Source organism: Delphinus delphis, chromosome 14, assembly GCF_949987515.2.
Source record: "Delphinus delphis chromosome 14, mDelDel1.2, whole genome shotgun sequence".
In the NCBI taxonomy this organism is placed as follows: Eukaryota; Metazoa; Chordata; class Mammalia; order Artiodactyla; family Delphinidae; genus Delphinus; species Delphinus delphis.
Genome location: NC_082696.1, coordinates 26,551,884 through 26,578,569, shown reverse-complemented (window position 1 = coordinate 26,578,569; position 26,686 = coordinate 26,551,884). Strand labels below are relative to the sequence as shown.

The window sequence follows — 26,686 nt, the reverse complement described above, 5'->3', positions numbered from 1 at the left end:
TCATGAAGAACCTAGGGGCAAGATGGGAATAAAGACTCAGACCTACTAGAGAATGGAGTCTAGGACACGGGGAGGGGGAAGGGTAAGCTGGGACAAAGTGAGAGAGTGGTATGGACATATATACACTACCAAATGTAAAACAGATAGCTAGTGGGAAGCAGCCGCATAGCACAGGGAGATCAGCTCGGTGCTTTGTGACCACCTAGAGGGGTGGGATAAGGAGGGTGGGAGGGAGGGAGACGTAAGAAGGAAGAGATATGGGGATATATGTACATGTATAACTGATTCACTTTGTTATACAGCAGAAACTAACACACCATTGTAAAGCAATTATACTCCAATAAAGATGTTAAAAAAAAAAGAAAGAAAGAGATTTGCCATAATACTTAAAAGGATTTGTACTCATTCATTTAGCACTACATTAAGCTTTAAGTATTAAACAATAAAGTATGATCTCAACTGAGTTCACTCCTATCTGGAGAGACAGATGTGTAAAGAGATTGAGCTGCGATAGAATAGGTACAGAAAGAGTAGGAGGAGGAGATATATCAGTCCAGCTGAATGGGAAGAAATTGTGGCCTATGCGAAAGCATGCAAAAATGTACTGACACGGGCTTCCCTGGTGGTGCAGTGGTTGAGAGTCCGCCTGACGATGCAGGCGACACGGGTTCGTGCCCCGGTCCGGGAAGATCCCACATGCCGCGGAGTGGATGGGCCCGTGAGCCATGGCCGCTGAGCCTGCGCGTCCGGAGCCTGTGGTCCGCAACGGGAGAGGCCGCAACACTGAGAGGCCCGCGTACCGCAAATAAAAAAAGTACAGACACGAATTGGTATGTTGAATTATAGAAAACTGCAAGCATTTCAAGTACTAATACGTGTAAAAGAGTCATAGTAGTAATAGCTTCATAGACATTATGGTCTTACCGTCCGCCACTACTAGCTATTGCTACTCATTTTCAGACAGGCTGGGACCTGGGACCTGAGACCCTTTGCTGCAGTGCTTGCACCTGGACAAACATCTCCTTGAGCAACAGAATACAAAGACACTGTAAGGGTCTAAAAATAATTGTATGCGCGTCCAGCATGCGCAGTTGGGGCATATTATGAACAACAGCATACAAAAAGACCAAACCCAGCTGACACTTCTGAGGTGCCGGAAGCAAAAGCAGTGTACTGCGTGTGATGCCTGCACACGGCCCCGCCAAGGGGGCGGGCAGCCCACCTAAGCCACCGCTCGGCCTAACCCGCCGCTCCTCCCCTCACCTGGCCTCTTATCAATTGCTAAAGAGTCCAAGAACCCAGGTCAGTCACAATTATTTCTACAAAACTACTACTACAACTGCTCTATTGTTGTGCTACTACTATTACTAGGATGCATGTCTGATACGGTAGTTGTTAAGAAAGTACGGAAACCAAGGCTGAGGCCGGATTTTGAAGCATCTTCATGAAAGTCAAGTTTAATTTCATCCTATAAGGAAAAGAGATATTCAAGGATTTTAAGGAGAGGAGTAATATGACCCCATCTATATTTTAGAAAGAAAACTATGGCTTGCTGTAGAAGTTTAGGCCTGTAGCTAAACCCAGAAGGAAGTTAAGATGCTTCTGTAAGATTCCAAGCCTGGCCTCGGGAAGGAGCAGTGATCTTGTTGCCTCTCAGGTCTCCTCAAGCTGGAATTATTTTTGATGTTTTTTTTTTTTTTTTTTTTTTTGCTGTACGCAGGCCTCTCGCTGTTGTGGCCTCTCCCACTGCGGAGCACAGGCTCCGGACATGCAGGCTCAGTGGCAATGGCTCACAGGCCCAGCCGCTCCACAGCATGTGGGATCCTCCCGGACCGGGGCACGAACCCGTGTCCCCTGCAACGGCAGGCGGACTCTCAACAACTGCGCCACCAGGGAAGCCCTGATGTAATCTTTGATATGCTTCTTTTAAAAGTATAGTTGCCAACATTTTCATTTCTATTTCTGTCCTAATAAGTTAAAGCAATTTTAATGCAGAGAAATGGTTCTCTTCACTTTTTGTGAAAGGAAGACCAAGGCCCTATCTATTTAGTATTGTTCTATGTCCCACGCACACTCACCATTTCCCAGACTGTCAACGTGTCCCCTTCTTCCTCCCTCACTTCGACTAACGTTCTTACTGTTAAAGGCATCCCTTTAATTTAGATAAACAAATCATGGCAAATACGTAGATAGAGCCACAGTAAGAGCTTCTGTGTAAGAAATGGAAACCAACTCTGACTACCAAAACCAAAACATGAATTTTTTATGAGGATATTGGGGCTCACGCATCAATGCAAGGTTGGCGTCCAGGCTCAGAAAAGGCAGAAACCAAAAGCCTTCAAAGGCCAGGAGCTATAGCTAAGGTCGCTCCACAGGAACAATATCTGTGACTTTTTCTTTGTCACAGAAAATAACTGTGAATTACAGTTGTTAAAGACATACGACTTCTAAAATTAATAGTGCTACTTCATGAATAAATAGACAAATCAATCAGACAGAATAGAAAATCCAGAAATACATCAAGTTACATAGGAAAATTTAGTATAAGATAAAAACAACCTTTTAGAGTATTGGAAAAAAAGGACTTTCAAAAAAGTGGTGTTGGAATAACTGCAAAGCCATATAGAAAAGTTAAAATTGGATTCATTTCCCACACCATACACCAAGAAAAATTCCATATGGATATGAGATCTAATTATAAAAAATGAAACAATATGAGTACTCAATAAATATATGGGTATATTCTTTTCAGCTTAGGAGCGAGAAAAACTTTCAGGACTATGACTCAAAATTCAAAAACAAAAGGAAAAATAGATAAACCTGATAGCATAAAAATAAAAAGTCTTTATATGGCAAAAGATGTCACAAACTAGAAAGACAAATAGCAAACTGGGAATAAATATCTGCAGCTGATAGCACAGCTCATAAAATGAGTTTCTAAAAATAGAGACTAAAAATCCTATAGAAAAATGAGCTATAGAAAGCTACAGGCAATTCATAAACATGGAAAAACAGGTGTCCTTTACCCATATAAAAAATGCTCAACCTCATTCATAATGAGATAAATGCAACTTCGCATTCCATCTTTCAGTTACTAAGTTGCCAAAAATCCAAAACTTCGACAACACGCTCTATTGGTGAGACTGTAAGAAAGTAGGCACTCATTCATATCTGGTGGAATAAAACAATGATAAAATACCTGCAGAGGGAAATTTGGCAATATCTAACAAAAGTATGTACTCACTGATCCCTGGCCAATCAATCCTACTTCTAAAAATGTATCCTGAGGTTACACTGGTGAAATTATGAAAGACATTTTTAAAGACTGTTCATTTTAGTACTATTTACAATAGCAAAAGATTGAAAATCACCCAAGTGTTCATAAGTCAGGAACTGGTTTAATAAACTATGATATAGTCACTCAATGGAGTACTATGCAGCTATAAAAAGGAATGTTGACTATCTTTACCATAACCATTTTTTCTAGTTTTCTGGTTATTTTCACTAGGATGATAATCCCAGGTGAATTCAAGAAATAATTTTTTTAAGTAATGTGTTATATTGCTACTGAATTTTGTAATATAAACTCATACATACATGTATTTGTCTCATTTTCTTAATAAAATGGTAACACATGATATACAATTGCCTACTGCTTATGGTTTCAGGTATTAGACAACAGGCAGTACAGGACTGGGAACCCTGAAATAAGGGAAATGAATGAGGTGACTTCTGTCAGAAGGCATTTTCTGTACAGTGCTGTAAGGAAGGAGAACTCATACATACACGTATATCTCTCATTTCCATTAGGATGATCAAAGATTATCTTGATATCTTGGAATACTATATGAATAGCAAAGATGGATACATGTAAATATAGGCTGCCCTTGAGATAATCTGAAATCCTCTTTCAATGTATGGGCCAAAATATCATATATATTTCTACTATGTTTATCTTAATTACAGATCTCTAGTATAGAGTTCCAATTTATGAGATCTTTGAATAAATACAAATATTTATTGTCTTAATGATTTGTGAACTAAAACTTACAAAAGCCAACCAAGAAAAATTTGTTTAAATAACATTTTATTTAGATAATAACATTTAATTAAATTGATCATTGTGATGATTAATTTTATGTTTCAACTTGACTAGGCTATAGTGCCCAGTTGTTTGAGCAAACCCTAGCCTAGACGTTGCTATGACAGTATTGTGTAGAATGGTTAAAACATACAACAGCTGACTTTAAGTGGATTACCATCTGTAACTCATCCAATCAGTTGAAGACCTTTAGAGCAAAGATTGAGGTTTCCTGGAAAAAGAATTCTGCCCCAAGACAGAAACATAGAAATCCTGCCCTAATTTCTAACCTGCACTATGTATATTAAAAAAATATGTCAAATGCTAAACATTTAAACTTTACCCACAATTTCAAAACAGAAAATTTTCTGTAGATTCAAGAAGTTATCAATTTTCCTAACTTGTGTTAGAACTAATTCACAAAATGTACAAGTGTTTATATACTTCAAGCACAATACATTTCATTTGAAGCCTCATGTTTTTCATTACATAAATTTAACTATTTAATTTTAGTACATGATTCTGAATTTGTGCATGCCATCAAACATATCATATCCCAATTCCCAATTTGGTATTTTTTAGTAACTGTGCTTGTCATTACTGAGAAAACCAATAAAACTATATTTCTTTAAAAATTAAGGTAAAAATTTAAATCTTCCAGACTCATTGTAGAATATTTTGTATCTTTAGGTATTTAAAATATGTTTAATATAAAATACCCAAATTTGGAGTGTTAAAAAAAAATCCTGAAATTCATAAATCATTTTTCTACCCAAAGGGATGGGAGGGTTGGTTTAATCCCTATCTTTGTAAAACCAGAGATTTTATTTAAAACTAGATAAAATTTAAAACTGTCATTTTTTTCTCCTTTATTTCTTTGAAGTTCTTTGTCTATTTCCTATCTTTGAAGTCCCTTTGAAGTTCCTATTCTTCTCCTGTGGCCTATGACATTTCTTTTTTACTTTTTTGAGCTTACCTCTGATTTCAGAAAAAAAATATTATTTTTAAAAGTTTATTTCACACCACTTTTAGCTTCATACAAATACATTCACAGTCCTACCCCCTTTCTGGATAAAAGCAATTTCAAGTACAATACTCAACCTCCAGTTCATTTTATTTCATATATTTTACCAATTAAAGCTTCCTAATTTCAATTAAATCATGTTTGGAATACACAAGTCTTAGATAATCATTCTTGAGCCCTGAGATCTCTGAATGCCATTTCCAGTTCAACAGACTTCTACTATGTTTGTATGATTCACAGCACTCCAAGCTCTTTTTGGATAGAATAGAAAATTTTGTCTGTATAACAGATTACCCCACACTGTAAAACAGAGTCTTAACATTTAGAAATATTTAAAATTCATCAACAGGGGACTTCCCTGGTGGCGCAGTGGTTAAGAATCTGCATTCCAATGCAGGGTACGTGCGTTCAATCCCTGGTCAGGGAAAAGATCCCACATGCATGCCTCGACTAAGAGTTTGCATGCCACAACTAAGGAGCGCACTGGACGCAACTAAGACCCAGTGCAACCAAAATTTTTTTTTTAAATAAAAAAATAAAGTTCATCAACAGCTCACTTACTGCCTCTGTTTCACTGGGATTCTTTATTTCAAACATGGACAGTTCTTTACTCTTTGTAGTCTAGGCTTATTCTGATTTTTAGTTTCTGAAATACTAAGCTTTAGACTATGAGGAAGTTAATTTCAGTACATCTGACCTCTTCTGGGGAGATGTCTTTAGTCCATTTAAGGTAGTTGGGGCAAACTCCACTGGAGCACAGCACTTTAATAAGGCCCATACCCTGGTAATTCTATTTCCATTATTTATAGGATATTCACTAGGATATTGCCTTTCTCAAATTGGAAGGCTGTTAGAAAAAAAGCGTCAGGGAATAACTAGTATGGCTAGGGTCATGTGTAGCTCCAGAATGAGACTATATCTAGATCAGAGGACTAGGAAAGGCTTGGCCTTGGTTTTAAACCTAGGCCTGTGGAGTGAGGGGTAGAGAGAGCAGACATCAGCTATTACAAGAGAGGGAGCAAGGAGTGTGTTGAGTAGATAGGATTAATAGCCATGGCAGAGACTTTAAAGTCTCTACCTGTAGACTGAAAGGAATTACCCAGTCTAACCTGTTTTTGTGTGAATTCCATCACATTATTCCCATCAGCATTTCCTGGGACCTGAGCTCTGTAACACTGATACTTTGTTCAGTACTCAAGTGTCATAGTCACACAAGGGAGACTTTTTACCAATAGTCCTGCCACCCAGCATGAAAGGGATTAGATAAGAGATAGTTGGTCGCAATAATTGGAAAATGAAAGCATTCCATGTTTATTCCCAAATAAGCCGAGATATCTTTATCACACCACTAATGGTCCTTTATAACCAAATGCAGAAATGATAGTTTTGTCAAACGTGTGTGTGAACCTGATGCTGACTGCCTCACTTCCGAGTATAGGGGTTGCTCTGTTGAACAGAGTCCATATTGAGTCAAAGCATGCAGTTTCAGTGGAGAAGAGCCCTGAAAGTAACATACTTTGTATCATGTTGCTCACTTCTAGTCCTTCTGGTTACTACAAATTTCTAGGGGAAAAAAGAGAAACTCTGAAATGTGGTTTTCCTCTCTTACAAATGTTCTCTTCTGTGCCCTCTGCAAATCCACCTTTGCTGTGCTGCTAGTGTAAAGGGAAGGGTTTCAGATTTTTTTTTTTTTTTGCCTTTTTAGGAAGAAGTTGGTGTTTTCTTTTTACATGAACATTTAGTCAAACTTGCAGAGGAAACGTTTTTATTAACTGTCCCCAAAAGTTTGTTGGATACTCTAAATCCCTATTAATTTTACTTGGGCTGTCTATCATTCATCAATCATTTCTCTGCTCATTTATTATCCTTCCTATGTACCTTTAAATTTAGATTGGTTTAATGGGAATATGATATGAATTTCCCTAAAAAGAAGGCACTTACTATCATCAATGAACATTACTAGCTCCTCATTTACTAGTGGCCCTGACTCATTCTAAGCTTATGTCATACTCAAGAAAGGGGAAATGAACAAACGAAAAAAAACCCCAAAAAACCCCATTGTATTAAGCAATGCATTTCCAATGGCATTTTACTTTTTGTATTCAATAGTTATTTATCAAATTTAATTACAAGTTCATATAGCTTTGATCAACAATACTAGTCATCATACTAGTACTGACAATAAATGAATGATAACTAGTCTTAGAAAAAGACAATCCCCCAAACCATATGGTTATAGGATATTTTTTTAATTAAAAATTTAATTTACATGCATATTTTTCTTATGGTGATATATGATAAGGAAATCAATAAAATAATTCCAAGCATAAAAATATATTACATTAGAATAAGATTCAGAGGAGAATAATAGAATGGAATTATGAGTTCAAGGAGAAAAAGAAATGATAAAATTTCTAACAATTAAAGATGAATCTTCAAGCATTTTTAAAAATTGATAATAGTGATAGGCAGGCTCTATAAAATGGCCCCCAGTGATCCCTGCCTGCTGGGGTTTTTTTTTTTTTTTTTTGGCTGTACTACTCGTGGGATGTTAGTTCCCCGACCAGAGATTGAACCTGGGCCCTCAGCAGTGAGATCACAGAGTCCTAACCACTGGGCCACCAGGGAATTCCCTGCCTGCTAGTATTTATACCCTTGTGTAATCCCATCCCTTTGAGAATGAATTGACCTAATGACTTACTTCTAACAAAGAGAATATACAGCAAAAGTGATGGGATGCAGCTTCCAACATTAGAAAAAGACTGTGGTGACCAAAAGACTGTGATTTCTCTTCCAAAAGAGGATCTTGCTCATCCTCTTTTGTTCCCTCTCTCCCTCTCTCACCTGTTCTGAGGGAAGCCAGTTGTCATGTTGTGAACTGCCTTATGGAGAGCCCCATGTGGCAAGGAACTGAGGGAGGATTCCAGCCACTGGCCAACAAGGAACCAGGTCCTTAGTCCAACAGCCCACAGGGAACTGAATCCTGCCAACAATTATGTGAGTGAACTTGGAAGCAGATCCTCCTTAGTCAAGTCTTTAGATGAGACTGGAGCCCTGGCTGACCCCTTGATTGCAGTCCTATGAGAGATCTTGAGTGATCTGACCCAGAGAATCTGTGAGAAAATAAATGGTTTCTTTAAACTGCTTAGTTTAGGGACAATTTGTTACATAGCACTAGGTAACTAATATAATAATTGTGAATCAAATGGATATTGTTTTTAGAATCTGTTGGACACATTTAGGAATGAGAAAATATTTTGAATTTTAAAATGACATTTTTCAATAAGCTTGAAATGATATCATTTGCAGCTATTTAAACTTATGAGAAAACATTTTAGAAGGCAACTTAAAACCTGTGTGGGGTTCATAATTTTTCTAAATTCTTTTAGGGAGTAGAGAAGTGAAAAATTAGCCAAGACCTAACAGCATTGGGAAACCCCATTCCTTGGTGATAGTGAAAAAGGTTAAGGGAGAGAATTAAATCTTAAATGGAATTAAAGAGTTCAGTTATCTGCCTTGAGAAAGTAACGTTAGTAATTGAGCCAAGCTAGATGGTGCACAACTAAAATAATAACCTCTACCAAATGAGGACTTAACAGTTACACATTTTACCTCATTTAATCATTACAACAACGCTTTGAGGGAGATTTTATCTTTATGGAGATTTGAGGAGGCCAGTTTTTCACACCCAAATTATTATGTTGAGTTGAGCCTACAGAAGGGGTACTCATTTATCCAGCCATTTCTCCATGTGATCCAATATCCGTTTTGGGGATAAATCCACCCATTTATCCCATTTATCCTATGACTAATCAAGGGACTGTCATTACATGTGCAGCTCACCTAAAGTGTTATACTGCCCCAGAGCTGAAAGTGGATAAAAAGATGTCAGACTCTCCTCGTTATACAAGTTAAAAAACACAAGGCCTGGGTTCAGTCCTAAGTCCCTGATTCTGAAGGCCTGTGCTCTTAACAGCTCTGTCTTTCCAGTAGATATGAAAAATGGTTAAATGCATTTTCTACTGTGTTCAGATTATGTCAATCATACAGATTTTTGCCTCTCTTTCTACATAAAGGTTCAGTAAATACTAACACTCTGGTTAAGATGCTAAAACTTTTTTATTGTAGTAAAATATACATATCATAAAACTCACCATTGTAACCATTTTAAGTGTACAGTTCAGTGGCATTAAGTACATTCATATCGTTGGGCAACCACCGCTGCCACCCATATCCCAAACTTTTTCATCTTCCCAAATGGAAACTGCATTCCCATTAAGCAATAACTCCCTATTGCCCCCTCCTCTTACCCCTGGCAACCACCATTCTATTTTCTGTCCCTATGAATTTGACTGCTCGATGTACCTCATATAAATGAAATCATATAGTATTTGTTCTTTTGGGGCTGGCTTATTTCACTTAGCATAATGTTCTCAAGGTTCATCTATGTTGTAACATGTGTCAGAAGTCCCTTCCTTTTTTTAAATTTTATTTTCTTTCTTTTAATTTTTTTTGGCTGCGTTGGGTCTTAGTTGCAGCACATGGGATCTTCACTGAGGTATGCGGGATCTTTCGTTGGGGCGAGTGGGCTCTTCCTTGTGGTGCGCGGGCTTCTCTCTAGTTGTGGCGGGTGGGTTTTCTCTTCTCTAGTTGTGGCATACAGGCTTCAGGGCGCGTGGGCTCTGTAGTTGTGGTGCGCGGATTCCACAGTGCATGGGCTCTGTGGTTCTGCTGCACGCAGGCTCTAGTTGAGGCGCGAGAACTCAGTAGTTGTGGCTCACAGGCTAAGTTGCCCTGCGGCATGTGGGATCTTAGTTCCTGACCAGGGATCGAACCCATGTCCCCTGCATTGGAAGGCGGATTCTTTACCACTGGGCCACCAGGGAAGTCCCAAGAAGTCCCTTCCTTTTTAAGGCTGAATTGTATGTATGTATATACCGCCTTTTGTTTATTCATTCTTCTGTCTGTGAACACTTGAGTTGCTTCCACCTTTTGGCTATTGTGAATAATGCTGCTATGAACATGGGTGTATGAATACTTGTTTGTCAGTTCTTTTGAGTATATATCCAGGATTGGAATTGCTGGATTATATGGTAATTCTATGTTTAATTTTTTGAGGAACTGCTATACTGTTATGCACATTGACTGTATCATATTGCATTCCTACAAGATTTCAAGTCGTTAGTGATGAACAATGAGTAATAAAGACGATTAGCCCAAAATTATGGACTCTCGGAGCTCGAAGACGCTTTACAGTACATTAGTCCAAATATCCTTCATATTCGAAGATAATGCTTAAAGTGTTTGGATGATGATTATGTTACCCTCTAGCAAACATTGATTAAAGGCTTCCTACGTGCCCAGCACAATGCTGCACAGAACTAAAAGGGAAAAAGAAATTACCCATCCTTTTCTGGAATTCTTTCCTATAACTACCATATGCAGCCTTAAACATAGCAACCTGTTCATTTACCTTGGATAATCGGATTCACCTGGGTGGAAAGACCATGCATTTCAATTATTTTACTTCCTGTCTATCTCCATGGGAAAGATAAACGAGTTTCAATAAAGATGTGGGTTGGTAAATATTTGCAACTAGAGTCTTTATGAGGTCACCATAGCAGTTATAAAAGCAAAACAATTTAAATATAATTGTAGATCCTTACATAAACCTGACATCTAGCCATGTCTACCTACATTATTTTACTCTTCCACAGCATTGGCCAAGTTTAGAAGTTACACAATTCTGATGTTTAATGAATGTTTAGATGAAAACAGTTTCTATCTCAGTTGTGAAAAACCAAATACCCTGAAATGATAATGAGGATAGGTAGTAGACAAGCATATTATAATAATAAAGGGAGCTCTGTATAAGTGCTGCTAATGCTCTAAGTGTTCTAAGTGCTGGAAATGGTCTCTCTGCTGGACCTTGAATGACCTGGTATCTTACCTCCTCTTCAAGACTTCTGTTAAATGTCACAATAAGTGAATACTATTCAGTTTTGAAGAAGAAAGCAAGCCTGTGATTTGGGACACTATGCTAAGTGAAATAAACCAGACTCAGAAGGACAAATACTACATAATCCTGCTTATATGTGGAATCTAAAATAGTTGAATACATAGAAGCACAGAGTATAATGGTGGTCGCCAGGGGCTGGGGTGGGGGAAATGAGAAAATGTTGGTCAAAGGACACAAAGTTTCAGTTATGCAAGATGAATAGTTCTGGAGATCTCATGTACAGCATGGTGACTATAGTTAACAATACTGGATCATATACTTGAAATTTGCTAAGAGGGTAGATCTTAAGTATTCTCAACACACACACACACGCACACACACACACGACTATGTGAGGTGATGGATATGTTAACTAGTTTGATTGTGGAGATCATTTCAAAATGATAGCGAAACATGTATAAATATATACAATTTCTATTTACACCTCAATAAAGCTTAAAGAAGAGTACCAATTACACCTCAATAAAGCTTAAAGAAGAGTACCAATAAGGTGTGCATGGCAGACAGCAAGTCTATGCCTTAGTTTTCTTGGCTGTGCAGAATCTTAGAAATCAACCTGTTTAATACCTATAAACCTTTTCAAAGTTTTTTCCTCCATGAGCTCCAGAAATGTCATGGTTTCATAAGCGGTTAATCAGAAGTTAATATCAACATCAGAGGATGAATGTAACCACCCTGCATTCATATAACCTCAGTCTAAAAACAAAGAAAATTAGAATTTTGTCTGGCCTTTGCTGCAGAACTATAAACGTGCAATTCCTATTTAACTTTTGAAATATTTAGATTAGTTTAATCTTGTTGTAGTCTTTGAAGACCTCCTAGCTAGAAATTATTGATCCAGTTGAAACTTTTCCATTTTACAGAGGAAGAAATAAAAATCTAGGGAAAGTATGGAATTGAGAATTAAAGGGCAAATTGAGATTAAAACGCAGTATTCTTTGTCCCATAGCTTACTTGCATTTAAAAGAGGAATCTTTAATTAATTTAAAAAGTCACAGGGAATAAATTCCTTTTTTAAAAAATAAATAAATACATAAATTTATTTATTTATTTTTGGCTGCGTTGGGTCTTCGTTGCTGCATGCAGGCTTTCTCTAGTTGCGGCGAGCGGGGGCTATGCTTTGTTGCAGTGCGCGGGCTTCTCATTGTGGCGGCTTCTCTTGTTGCAGAGTACAGGCTCTAGGTGCGCAGGCTTCAGTAGTTGTGGCGCACAGGCTTAGTTGCTCTGCAGCATGTGGGATCTTCCCGGACCAGGGGTCGAACCCGTGTCCCCTGCATTGGTAGGCAGATTCTCAACCACTGCGCCACCAGGGAAGCCCGGGAATATGTTTCTAGTACTGGAGTTTCAGGCAGTCTTTGACTCTACTTCCATCCATATGCCTAGCAAAGCTGGACTCCAGTTGGAGAGTACAGGTGCGGGGAGAGGTGTGAAGAGAGGGAAAGGGAGAGATAGGAGAAGATAACAAATATTTCATGTCTCTCTTATTCCTTAATTTTCCAATTCAACTCAAGTTGTCAAACATTTATGGAAGGCTTACTGTACATTGAGCATTCTTTAAGATTCTGGAGATTCAAACAAATTAGACCTGGACTTGACTTCAAGTGCCTAAAATCCAGTATAGGAGTGGGTTTATTTATGTATATGTTTGTTTTTATTCTAGAAAACCTAGCCTGTGGGATGAACTACAGTATTCTACAATGCTGTAGTCACGTATTACTAGGGAAGGAGTGGCTAATATCTCAGAGTCCCTCAGAATTTTTTCCATGGTCAGGATTATCATAAACAATTTATCCCAGTTGGAACCAGCCTTTGTCCTTTCCAGAGAGACCACACTATTTTTAGCTTAGACTGGAAATTTTCCTGTACCACTCTTGGCCAAGGTTCCAGCTGTTTTGTGTTTGCTCACTTCAATATTTTCTTAACTTCTCTTTAGCATTGCGAAAAACTCCAGAGATTTCCTAATTTACTCTTTGCACTATTACAAAAAATACAGTGAGGGTTTAGGCTTGTATTACGCTGCAATCACTCAATAATAATATTTCCTGAATGCCTATCTCAGGTCCCTTGGATACACCATTGAACATAACAGGCAAAGATTCCTGCCCGCGTGGAACATATACTCATTACTACATATAATAGAAATCTGAAATAATTAAGGCTCAAAATATAATTTTTTCTCTCATATAAAATAAGTCCAGATTTAGTCAGTCCAAGGCTCCACTGGTGGCTCCACACTCACGAAGGATCTTGACTCCTTCACTATTCGTTCTCTCAGCCTTGTCTCATAGCTTTCATCCTCAGGATCACCTCATACTCAGAAAATGGCTGATGTAGTCCAGTCATCATGTCTATATTCCAGGCAGCAGGAAGGAGGGGAGTGCAGGCAAAAGACCATGACTTCATGCTAATCAGTTCTTTTAAAACAGCTTTCTTAGAAGCCTCGCCCAATTATATCCACGTAGAAAAGGGATATCTGCTAGGGAGCCTGGAAACTGTAGCTTTAAACATGGCAAGTATATGCAGCCAACAATTTGGAGGTTTTGTTACCAGGAAAGAAGGAGAGAATGGATGTTGGATAAGCAATAGCCTTTGTCACATATATCTTAATCTTCAATATAATGCGTGTGCACGTGTATGTATGTATCTATAAATAGAGAGATGATAGGTAGATAGACAGGTGGATAGACAGATGTACAAGGAGAAAATTTAGAGCATCATAAAGGGGACTCATCATATATATGTAGTACTTTGGGGGCTGTTTTTACCCTTGTAAAAAATAATATATATAAAACCTAACTTTAAATATTAGACTTCTACCCATCTTTAAATTTTTACAGTGATTATCCCACCTAGACAGTTATTGTTTAAGGAGTGTGGGGTATGGGCTGTCACTCATTTCACTGAGTGAAATCCACTATCCTTAGTTCTCAAAATAATCTGCCGATTCCTTACTGTATTTATAATCTGAGTCAAAAAGGTCTCCCTGATTTCGTAAATAAGAGAAAAAAAAAGGACTCCTCTGAGAGGTCCTGTATTTGGTTCAGGTAAAAGACTGTGTGTCCTTAAACCTTTCGGTCACATTGGGGGTTGGGGCTTGAACATATAAACTGGGGGTGGGGGGAGGGGGAACACAGTTCAGACCACCACAAACAGTAACACAGAGAGCCGTGCTCTACCATCATTTCTTGATAACTGTGGCAACGCAGTAGATGAAATACATAATACCTCTTAATGATGTAAGCGGGAGGTGAGAGTGCAGTCAGCTTCTCCCTTCCTCTCCTCTTTAACATGCCCTGTAGCCCCAGGAATGGAAGACACCTGTGGCTCTAAAGTAGTGGGTGTAATGGTAAGAGCTCTGTGCACCTGGAGTACGCTCAGTTCTGGCTCAGTTGTGGAAGAGCCGACTTCCTTTCTTTTGGCCTGAGTTTCCTAATTTGTAAAATGACAGTGATTAAGTTCAATTACTGTCACAGCATTTTATTTAACTGCTAGAGTAACAGTAAATAACTTCTTGAAAGATTCTGAATTTGTACTATATCTCTGGTTTGTTTTTGTTTTTGTCTTAGAAACACTTTTGATTGAAAGATTGACATATATATCAACAAAAGCAACAGCATATTTTCCAGATGTCTTGACAGGGGGGGAAATTCCTTCAGGAGTATATTAGTCTACACAGGATGCCGTAACAAAACACCACTGATTGGGTGGCTTAAACAATAGCTATTCATTTTCTCACAGTTCTGGAGACTAGAAGTCCATGATCAAGGTGCTGGCAAATTTAGTTTCTGGTGAGGGGTCTCTTCCCGGCTTGTAAATGGCCACCCTCTTGCTTTACCCTCACACAGCTATCCCGCTGTGTACGCGCAGAGAGAAAAGAACTCTCATGTCTTTTCCTCTTCTTATAAGGACTCCAATCCTTTTGGATTAGGGCCCCACCCTTATGACTTCGTTTAACCTTAATCACCTCCATAAAGGCTCTATCTTCAAATGTGGTCACATTGGGGGTTGGGGCTTGAACATATAAACTGGGGGTGGGGGGAGGGGGAACACAGTTCAGACCACCACAAACAGTAACACAGAGAGCCGTGCTCCACCATCATTTCTTGATAACTGTGGCAACGCAGTAGATGATATACATAAGCTATATGTTAGTTTAATGTCTCAAATTGCTTCTTCATTTTGGGCCTAAATTATTCAAATTGGATAGCTTAACTGACTATAAGACTGGATAATTGCTCCATGCGCTCTCATTTCCCTGATTTAACTACCTGAAAAATAAAAAAAACAAGCTTCCTTTCAAAGGGTACATGGTCTTAGATCCCATTTAATTTAACACTTACTCTTCAGAATTTATTTCTTCAGAGCAGAAGTCTACTACGAACACAAAGACAGAAATAGTTAATAACAACAATAACAACATACTTTTGTCTTTCTATTTCAGGCATTTAACTAACTTTTTCAAATGACTAAAAAGCCAAGAGAGAAAGAAATCTAAACTTCACTGAGCGCTTACTATGTACCTGGCATAATACTAGGCCCTTTGCATAAACTGACCACTAAATCCTTACAACAGCCCTAGAGGCTATTATTATATCCATTTACAGAGAAGAACTGCCCACAGTTGAACTGAGAGGGTGGAACCCGGATTTCAAACCAGATCTGCTTAGTTCCAAAGCCTGTTCTCAGCAATATTATTTGGGGTAAAACTGAATATACATAATGTCAAGTAGATTAAGATACTTCTATGTTGTTAAAAAGCATGGGATTAAGACTGTGTGTGGTTATGGAATGGTCTCCAAGATATATTGTGGGAATTTTTAACTGATAGTTGCATATGGTTTAAAATTAAAAGATTAAAAAAAAAATATCCAGTGACTAGCAAGTCTTGATTCCATCTTATCTCCTAGTGTCTCCATTACTGCTTCCCAGTGGCAACCACTATTACCAGTTTCCTTGTGTTTCTTTTGAGATATTCTGTCAATTGAATAACAGGACATCTACACACATACACACATTTTGAAAACACAAATGGTGGCATATTAAAGCCCTGTTCTGCACTTTATTTTTTTTAGTAAACACTATATTGCTCTCTGACCAGGGGCACTGAAAAGTTAGAGTGAGAAGGACACTGCTTCTCACTATATACTCTTGAATAATTTTTTTAACCACGTGCATGTATTATTTTTCTCAGTTGTAAAATGTACATACAAGAAAACGTCTGCATATTTTTAATATTTGGATAAAGATCTTAAAAACAAATAGTAAGATTTTAAAGAAAACTAACTCAAGGCCATTTTATGTCTCTTTTAATTTTGTGGCACAATTTCTTCTTCTTGAGGAGTACGATTTTCAGCAATATTTACTTTCTGAATTAAGCTTTGGGTTGTGATGCTACCTAAAATCAACTCACCTCTAACAGGAAATGTTACTCTGTTGTCTATGAAATATAGAATCCAAGTTTTGGAATAAAGTATGGCTACAGCCTGGTGGTCTTACTTTGAATTAAAAAAACCTTCATTTACAATCACTTTTCTTTAAGACAAATCTTGGAGTCATGATATTAAGAGATAAAAAGAGTCAGAATCTATCACACTTATTTTACACCTGAGAGAGAGTACCAAAATGTAAAGCAATGTGTCCCAAAACATAAAACAAAGATTCCTAACATTCAGCCCACTGCTGTTTCCATTAAAAAAAAAAAAAACCTTAATAATCATTATCCTTATAAATATTTTATTCATTAAACTTGTCATAAAAAGGATATGACCTGCACAACCCCCCCCAAGAAAAAGAGAAAATAAGAAAAGCAATTACAATTCTTAAAAATGATATTAGATGAATGTTCTTTTCATATTCAGAAGTTAAGTTCTAGAGATGAATTAGAACTTCTGGAAGTATTCAACCTCGAGGGAGAATATGAAAGAGGACAGAGAGCTTGTGGGATAACAAAGCAAAGACTTTTCCTGCGTAGGGGGTAGCATTAAAGAACACCCAGAAAAGTTAGTGGGTGTAGGGAACAAAAGAATCTTTCAGAAGAAATCTGTAGGCAATCTGTGTTAGTGAGGTGGGGGAGGGGAGATTTTATTTTCTTTTTTAGCTTTTTGAAAGTTTTCTCTCTGAAGAGTGGTAGAGAATAAAATTAAATTATAAAACTTTTCAATTTACTTAGGAACATTAAAGTTTGTTTTTAATGCACCAGACTTTCTGTAAAATTAAGACTATTTTTTAGAGCTGTTTTAGGTTCACAGCAAAACTGAGGGGAAGGTACAGAGATTTCCTATACATTCCCTGACCCCGCACATGTGTTGCCTCTCCTACTATGAACATGTCCCACCAGAGTGGTACATTTGTTAAAACTGATGACCCTACATTGACACATCATAATCACTCAAAGTCCATAGTTTACATCAGGGTTCAGTCTTGGTGTTGTACATTCTGTGGGTTTGGACAAATGTATAATGACATGTATCCATCATTATGGAATCATACAGAATATTTTCACTGCCCTAAAAATCCTCTGTACTCTGCCTATTCATCTTTTCCAACCCCCTCAATCTCCAGCCCCTGGCATCCACTGATCTTTTTACTGTCTCCATAATTTTGCTTTCTCCAGAATGCCATAGTTGGAATCATACAGTAAGATTGGCTTCTCTCACTAAGTATTATGTATGTATAGTCCCTCCATATCTTTTCATGACTTGATAGCTCATTTATTTTTAGTGCTGAATAATATTCCATTGTCTGGATACACCACAGCTTATTTATCCATTCACCTATGGAAAGACATCTTGGTTGCTTCCAAGTTTTGGCAATTATAAATAAAGCTGCTATAAACAACCATGTGCAGGTTTTTCTGTGGATATAAGTTTTCAGCTCCTGTGGGTAAATACCAAGGGGCACAACTGCTGGGTTGTATTATAAGAGTATGTTTAGTTTTGTAAGAAACCACCAAACTGTCTTCCAAAGTATCTGTACCATTTTGCACTCCACCAGCAATGGATGAGAGTTCCTGCTGCTCCACATCCTCACCAACATTTGATGTTGTCAGTGTTCTGGATTTTGGTCATTCTTATACGTGTGTAGTGGTATCCCAGTACTCTTAACAATTCTCTAAGTCATATGGCTTCCAGATCCTTCACTGCTCTGCTTGCCCTTCTCAGAAGCTCTATATTATGAAAAACTGAGGCTCGAAGAGATAAGTTATTTGCTCAGAATCATACCGTCAACCACATCTGAGCTAAAATTTGTATTCATCATTATTTGCAATGGATTGACACACAATGCAGCCACTTTTTTTTTTTTTTTTTTTTTTTACTGTGAATAATGCTGTACCGCAAATCATCACGCAGTCTGGGGACTATGAGAAGAATGCCAGACAACTTCTAAGATTTCTCTTTCACATGAAAGCATGCCTGCCTTTTTGCACAGGTTTGAAGGAAATCAGTGCTGTTTCTACTTCTTAGTTAATGAAAATGATAGCTTTTGAAGAATATGCTATTTTCCAGAGCTAAGAAATCCAAGGCAGGTAATGAACATACTAGGTTTTTAATGTCTGATACTCACTTTAAGATGACCATGTATGTTCCTTTTGTACTTGGTAAGTTGTTTCTCTATCTGAACTTATCTTTCTTAAGAATATATAAACACATACACAGTCCTGAGAAATAGCTTCGTACTATTGTGCATATTTGTCTGAGAGAATGAAATATATATAGTGACCTAGGTTTGTGTTCATTGTAAATGGTAAGATTTATGAATTGTCGAGTCAACCTTACAAAGAATCCTGGAAATGAGTGATCCTGATCTGACTGTGATTCCTCCTGAGGTCAGCTCTAGGACACCATATTCTGAGTCTTTATGCCACTTAGTAATGATGGGAATTATAGTTGACCTGGATTTCCCCATTGACATTTCCACTTGATTAGCTGTGTTTCATTCTAGACTTAAGTAGGAGGAAACTTCTGTTTTTCTTCTCAGACATATGCTCTCAAATCTATAGAAGTCAGAAGTCCTAGCGGAATCACACAACAGACATTTCTGGTATGTGATTCACCCATAGGGACTATGTGGGCATCAGTACAGGGCCTCCAGGTGTTACTTAACAAATTAGAGCCATTTCTTACTAACTCAAACTAATTGGACAAAGAAAAGTCTGAATTAGTAAAATCTTTAATCATATACTTAAGAAAACCTTTTAATTGTAATAATTTCAAACTTACAGAAAATTTATAAGAATAATACTTGAAGTGCCCATATATGTTTTACCCAGATTACTAAATTTTTAACATTTTAAACCACACTTGTTTTTATCTTTCTCTCTACTGTGCCTGTTTGTATTATTTATTTTTTCTGCACCATTTGAAGAGTTATCCTTTTATAATTCCCTTTACCTCGTATTACTTCCTAAGTATTTCCTAAGAATAAGGGCATTCTCTTATGTAGCTACAGTACAGTCATCAAATTTGGGACACAAATGGATACAATAGTTTTTATCTAACTACCATTCATAGTTTTCAATTATCCCAATAAGGTGTGCATGACAGGCAGCAACTACATTCCTCAATCCTCTTGGCTGCACAGAACCTTAGAGATCAACCTGTTCAATATCTATAAACCTTTTCAAAGTTTTTTCCTTCGTGAGCTCCAGAAACATTACGATTTCATAAGCAATCAATCAGAAGTTAATATCAACATTAGAGAATGAGTGTAACCACACTGCATTCACATAATCTCAGCCTAAAAACAAAGAAAAGTACAATTTCAGGCTGGCCTTTGATGCAGAATTATAAATGTGCAATTCCTGTTTGGCTTTTGAAATATTTAGATTAGTTTATCTAATCCTGTTATAGTTTTAAAGACCTCCTGGCTAGAAACGATTGATTCAGTTGAAACCTTTCCCTTTTACATAGGAAGAAACAAGAATCTAGGGAAAGTGTATTACTGAAAAGTAAAGGGCAAATTGAGATTGAACCTCAGTATTCTTTGTCCTATAGCCTACTTGCCTTTAAAAGAGGAGTCTTCAAGTAATCAATCAAAAAACTCACGGGAAGGGCTTCCCTGGTGGCACAGTGGTTGGGGGTCTGCCTGCCAATGCAGGGGACACGGGTTCAATACCTGGTCTGGGAAGATCCCGCATGCTGCGGAGCAACTGAGCCCCATGCGCCACAGCTGCTGAGCCTGCGCTCTGGAGCCCGCGTGCCACAGCTGCTGATCCTGAGTGACGCAACTGCTGAGGCCTGTGCGCCTGGAGCCTGTGCCCTGCAACGGGAGGGGCCGCTGCGGTGAGCGGCCCGTGCACCGCGGCGAGGAGTGGCCCCCGCTCGCCGCAACTGGAGAGAGCCCGCACGCAGCAGCGAAGACCCAACACAGACAAAATTTAAATAAATAAATAAATAAATAAATAAATAAAAACAACAACAAAGTACATTTCTAGTACTGGAATTTCAGGCAGTCCTTAACAGGAAAAAACAGGTCACTGGTGGATCAGGGGGTAGGCGTGGGTTTGATTGAAAACGGGCACAAGGGAACTTTCAGGTTAGTTAGGCTCTGAAAATATACTACTAGGTTAGGCTCTCGTTAACTAGTTTTCCCTGAGACCAGGCCTTGTTAAGAAGAACCGAATGCGCTGGCTTATTTCAAAATGGTTCCTTTTCTCTTCCCCCTGCAGGAAGCACAAAGTGGTTTTTTCCCGATATTTACTGTGAGAAACTGGCTGGCCTCCTAGGCGTAAATCTCACAATACTGTAGAGCATGACTCTTTTCACCCCCATTACCATAATCTTTGTTTAAATTCTTATCTTTTGCTTGAACTATTGCTAAAGTCTTAACTGGCCTCCCATTTCCAATCTGTTTTCCAGTTTGTGTTGCCAGAAGATCTTTTAAAATGAAAACTTGGTCATCTAATTTCTCACATTAGAAAACTTTGATGGTTCCCCATTGTTTACGTTACAGTAGAAGTCAAATTCCCTTGGTATTGCACACAAGACTCTTCATGAACCAATACAATATTCTAGTCTCTCCGTCCAATACTCTTCACCATACCCCTTTCATCTGGGCAGGCTGATACCTGGCAGCCACAATCTCCTATGGGTCATGCTGTTTTAGGTCTCCTGTTATTCCTGCTCCTATAATGACCTCCACCTCCTTGTCTATTTAAAGAAAACCTTATCATCATTTACACAAACATTACTTGTTTTCTGAAGGTTTTTCTCCCATCCCCCATCTTCCAGCACTGACAATTCCTTTTAAAAATAGCCCCTATATATTTCTCATAGCATCTACAGTTTTTTGATTACACTTAACTGATGACACAAACTATATCTTATTGCATTTGAATCCCCAGTGCCTAGCACCGTCCTTTGTGTATAAAGTGGCCATATGACTAGGTTTGTACCTGTTGACCTGGCTTAATTATTAACTGCACTCTCTTTTATTCTCAGAAGGGTCTTGTTTAGCAGATAAGCAATATATGGCCACCCTCTACATGGTATATGCCTGGTAAATATTTGAATGGATGAAGGAGCCTTCGTTTTCATCTCTGGCATCTGAGCACTTACTACTATACAATAAATATAGGAAGAATTTTTTAAAAATTTTAAGTTAGTTTCTTACGATGTTTTTTTGCCTTAGCTTGACTACCGCTGATTTAACTTTGCTTTAATTTACCTCGGGCAACACGGCGCTCAATTGCCTTCTGGACTCGCAGCACGGTTTCAGACTTTGCTGTAACTTGTCTCATTTTGTAATCATCAGCCACATTTCCTGATGCCAGTCTTTCAAAAGGTCAATAAATTAATAAAAACCAGATAGCCCGCAGTGGAGGCTGATATGTAAAAACAGAAGGTGTCAGAATCACCACCTAACTCTCAGAAATACTGCCCTCACGTCTACTTCGTCACAGCGGGCGCCAAGCATCTGTTTTGCCCAAGACAAAAATGGCCTCCGTCAGAGTCAATTCCCTTTCCTTTGCGGACCAATCGAAACCTAGCATTCAGGGCACCCAGTGTCCTCACTTCCGTCTCAGCTTCTAGGATCTCTAATTCTCTTAGCGAGTCCGGACCGGTCGCCTCCAACTCGGAAGGGCTTCGGCGGTTGGGGCGGCCAGGCACGCAGGCGGCGGGCGGGATGAGCGCGGCGCGTGGCGGAGCTGTGCGGACGCTGCGGGTGACCGGCCGCCACGGCTATGCAGCCGAGTTTTCCCCGTACTTGCCGGGCCGCCTGGCCTGCGCCACCGCGCAGCACTACGGCATCGCGGGTGAGGCCGGGCCGCGCTGAGCCGCCGGGGCGGGGGCGGGTTCCAGCTGAGCGCCAGCGCCCTCTGGTGGTCCAAAAGCACTTCCGACAGTAGACGGCGCCAGAAAAGAACACCAGGGGAAGCAGAGGAGGAACGCCTGGCTCCCTGACCGCCTTTGTCCAGGGTGGGGAGTTGGTTTAGAGTCGAGTCCATCATCTTTTCCAGTTACAGTGCGGAAGTAGCGTGTGGAAGATGCCTAGTGCCCCTAGTTCTTATGCCTTAGAGCGCACCGACACCATCGCCCCTAGTGACACACACCCCTCCAGGTACACGTGGCCCTGCGGAGAGCGGGCTGAACCTGTAGGGCCCCTTCTACCGGTCCGACGGGACCAACAGCTCTTGGAAGACGGTCTGCAGGGTCACCCCAGTACCCACTAATTGGACCACATTCCCCACAGGCTGCATTCCGGCTGTGCGTCTTAAGGATGCTTCCGAGCAGACGCCAGGAGTTTCCCCGCAAGTGCCAACACGACATTGTTCACGTTCTTTTCTCGCTTTTTCTTGTCTCCGGAGGAATACAAACATTTGCAGGCAGTTAAGAGGTTCAGGTTAATGATCTCTGGTCCTGGACTAGGTTGAAAGGCGGGGTTCTATTCTTGACTTACGGGCTTTCTTTTAATTCATCTCGTAGCTGTTGTATACGCACTGAAGGTCTATGAAAAAATTCATTGCATAATGTCAGCTCTCGACAGGATTTTTTGTTGGGTCCTACAGTGATTTAGTGATTTCTGAAACTGAGAGGGAGAGAAATATTTGCCTTAATATTTTCACCATTAGCTTTTAGTGGTTGCAAATTCAGGTTTACAATACTTGCCTACCATTTAGGTTGAAGACTCGTGAGTTTGTAATGATATTTTAAATTAGATCCTTAAAAAAACGCCTTAACGTTTTTTTAAGTCAGTCATATTTAATAGTTTTCTTTCCTTCAACCCCAAAACAAATATAACTTTTAAAATATGCTGATCCTTTAGTAAAATAATTCCTCTTTGGTAGATAATGATATGTTGTGTTCAGCATTTTACCACCAAGTACGTGGTGAGTTCCAGTAGGCATTTTGTTTTAAAATTCCATGCTGAATTTATTTTATTTTTTAAAGTATGGAACCAGTACTCTTTATTTATTTTATTTATTTTTTAAAAAATAAATTTATTTATTTATTTTTGGCTGCGTTGGGTCTTCGTTGCTGTGCGCGGGCTTTCTTTAGTTGCACCAAGAGGGGGCTACTCTTTGTTGCAGTGCACAGGCTTCTCATTGCGGTGGCTTCTCTTGTGGAGCGTGGGCTCTAGGTGCACGGGCTGGGTAGTTGTGGCTTGCCGGCTCTAGAGCACAGGCTCAGTAGTTGTGGTGCACGGGCTTAGTTGTTCCCGTGGCATGTGGGATCTTCCTGGACCAGGGATTGAACCAATGTCCCCTGCATTGGCAGGGAGATTCTTAACCAGTGTGCCACCAGGGAAGTCCCAGAAGGTATTGTAGATTTATTGTGAAGGCAGTGTGATGTAGAAGATACACAATCCCTGGGGTCTTTTAGCCTGAGGTTTCTCACCTGTAAATAGGGATGATAACACCTGTTTGGAAGGCTTGTGTGCCTGTCATCCTGCCTGGCCATAGAGTATGCACTTAAATATCTCTCCCCTGTTAGAGCTGTGTCTGGATTCCAAGCATAGGTGAGATGGTAAGCTTAATATTTAATTAAGCACAATGTAGAGAGAGAGACAGAAATGGAGAGCACGGTCCTGATCATTTTGTATACATGGCCTCAAGTAACTTGAAATTTGTGACTGTAAAATTAGGTACTCAGTACTTGATACCTCTTTGCCTTGACATGGTCCCCCAGCGGGTTCAACAGCATGACCTCAGCATTTTTCTCCTTAGGCTGTGGAACCCTGCTAATACTGGATCAAAATGAATCTGGGCTTAGGCTTTTTAGAAGGTAAGATGACTCTAACTATTAAACTTATATGTGTTCTCTGTTGCTTTTAAGACCTTAATAGAATTAGTTTTGAATCTTTGTGATCAATAAGATGTTTTAATTTGCCGTATAAAAGAACCTTCAGGATTTGCATAGTATAGAGCTTATTTTTGCCATGAACTTGTGATTATGTCACTTTTCTTCTAAAGCTCTTGTCTCTTAGTATTCACTTATACATTGTAAAACTTAAACATAAAAAAATGTGAGCTAGTTGGTATACTGTTTGACATTCCTATCTTTGCTTTCTTCTTAATGTACTTTAGCTTTACTCATTCAGGAGCTAATTATCCATTTTGTGGATTATCGCTTCTTTCCCTTTCTTCTTTCCATGCCTGTCTTGTCTGTGTGACTGTTAGACTCATTAACGTCTCCATCAGAGTTAGTCAAGGGTAGAGAAAGGAAAGGAAATTTCATCAGAAAATAACTACCTGCTGATAGCTCAGGTGAAAGATTTATGGGAAACACTGAAATTATTGATCTAAATTAGTACTTTCAAGTGCTTGTTCTTCCCTCCTATGAAACACAGAAAGCAGTGAGCACCCAGGTGTGGCAGCATGTCCTCATGTAAATGGTGCCGTATTTCTAGTTGGGAGCCCTGATTTTAACCTAGCTGTGCAGTTTTCTGGCTGTGTGACTGGGCTGTTCTTTTAAGCTCTCTGAAGTTGTTTCTGAATCTGGCAAGTGGCTGCTCTACGAATCTCCCATATTTGTGAAGCCCATGTGAGATAATGTGAGTTAAAATAGGTGATAAACTGTAAAAAAAAAAAAAAAAAAAGCAATGATTGTTATTTTATGTTCAGCTGCCTATGTAACTAGATTTTTTTGTTTTAATTTTCCTGGTGTAGCTTTGACTGGAACGATGGTTTGTTTGACGTGACCTGGAGTGAGAATAATGAGCATATCCTGGTCACCTGTAGTGGTGATGGCTCGTTACAGCTCTGGGACACTGCCAGAGCCACAGGGCCACTGCAGGTCTACAAGGAACACACTCAGGAGGTAGGAAGGGAATCTTTCTGGGCTGATTGTTTTTCTTTGGTTGAAATCCATTTGGGGGTGGAAACATGGGGAGATGTCTTCAGGGGACAAGAAGTTTAAGCTTTAGTGTTTCTTGTACATGTGTACATGTTAGATGTCACTTGTTATTTGATTATTCAAACATAAAGTACCTTTTAGCCTAAGGAGCTGGAAAAGAAGAAAAGGTCAGGCTTCTCATTAGTCAGTAAAAACGCCTCCGGCAGGAAGTATACCGTGGCGCCGGTTCCTCCAGAGGCGCATTGCTTTCTTTACGCTGTAAGGAAGGATATGCCTCCATACGCTGCCTTAAGATAGAGGTAGGTGGACTTTTCACAGAGACATCGTAAGATTGCCTTTAGGACTTCACTATGATTCCTAAGGATTTTCAGAATATATGGAAGCAAGAGCTTGAAATACTGACTATAAGGCAGAGCTTACCGAAGAAGTTTAAAAACTAAATCTCTTACATGTGCTAGATATCGTGTGTGTGTATGGGTAGCATAGAGAATAGTTTGGCCTTCAGTCATATTAAAATACATATATACTTTTCATGAACATGATGGTAAAGACATTCTCTTTTGGTGTTTTACCTTAAATGTTTTAAGAATTTTCTCAAGGTAGCAATAGATGCTTCAAATGAAAACTTGCAAATTTACTTTCAAATTTGTGCCTGGCTCATGGAAAGACCTCAGTAAATGCTTATTAGGTGCAAGAATGTTAGTCTTTTGTAATAATAGACACATAATAGGTTATGTGAGGATTGTAGACATCATTTTTATAGTTCTAGCTATTAAAAATGAATATCTCTAAGATCTGACTGAAAATAATAGAAAATTTTAGTTCCTCCATTTCATTGTAAAGGAGGCTCTTTGAATAAATGTAGTTATAAATGATCGTGTTTTCATAGAACCACTGAATACCAAGACAACTTTGGTAAAGGAGGAACTTTAGTTTCAGCATGTTCAGTGCAAAAATCCCCACAAAGCAGCATGTCCAAAATTCAGACATTTTGGTACCTTCATGATTTTTGCCATTTTCTTATACCACTTAGATTATGATTAACTTAATGTTTTTCTTTCTTTTTTTTTTCTCTTTTCTTTTTTTCTTTCTTTTTTAAAAATATTTTTCCTCTCAAAAGTTTTCTTTCTTTTTCTTAAATCTTTGGGCCTTGTATTGCTTATCTATATAAATTCTAGGGCTGTAGCTAACAAATCGTGAAATAATATATCCAGTTTTATTAAATGGTAGATACTGATTTAATGTTTTCCTTTAAATGAACTTTACAT

At 38.8% G+C, this 26,686-nt stretch overlaps 1 protein-coding gene across 1 annotated transcript in view; it reads left to right on the top strand.

Moving 5' to 3' along the window:
* Positions 1-22,157: 22,157 nt before the first annotated feature.
* The window catches only part of PEX7 (peroxisomal biogenesis factor 7), a 91,252-nt gene continuing 86,723 nt past the window's right edge, over positions 22,158-26,686 (top strand). Inside the window, exons 1-3 of the mRNA XM_060029909.1 lie at positions 22,158-22,378; positions 24,290-24,347; positions 25,232-25,382. Of these exons, the coding sequence (XP_059885892.1) occupies positions 22,249-22,378; positions 24,290-24,347; positions 25,232-25,382 (339 nt within the window). The 5' untranslated portion in view covers positions 22,158-22,248. The remainder of the gene's footprint in view (positions 22,379-24,289; positions 24,348-25,231; positions 25,383-26,686) is intronic.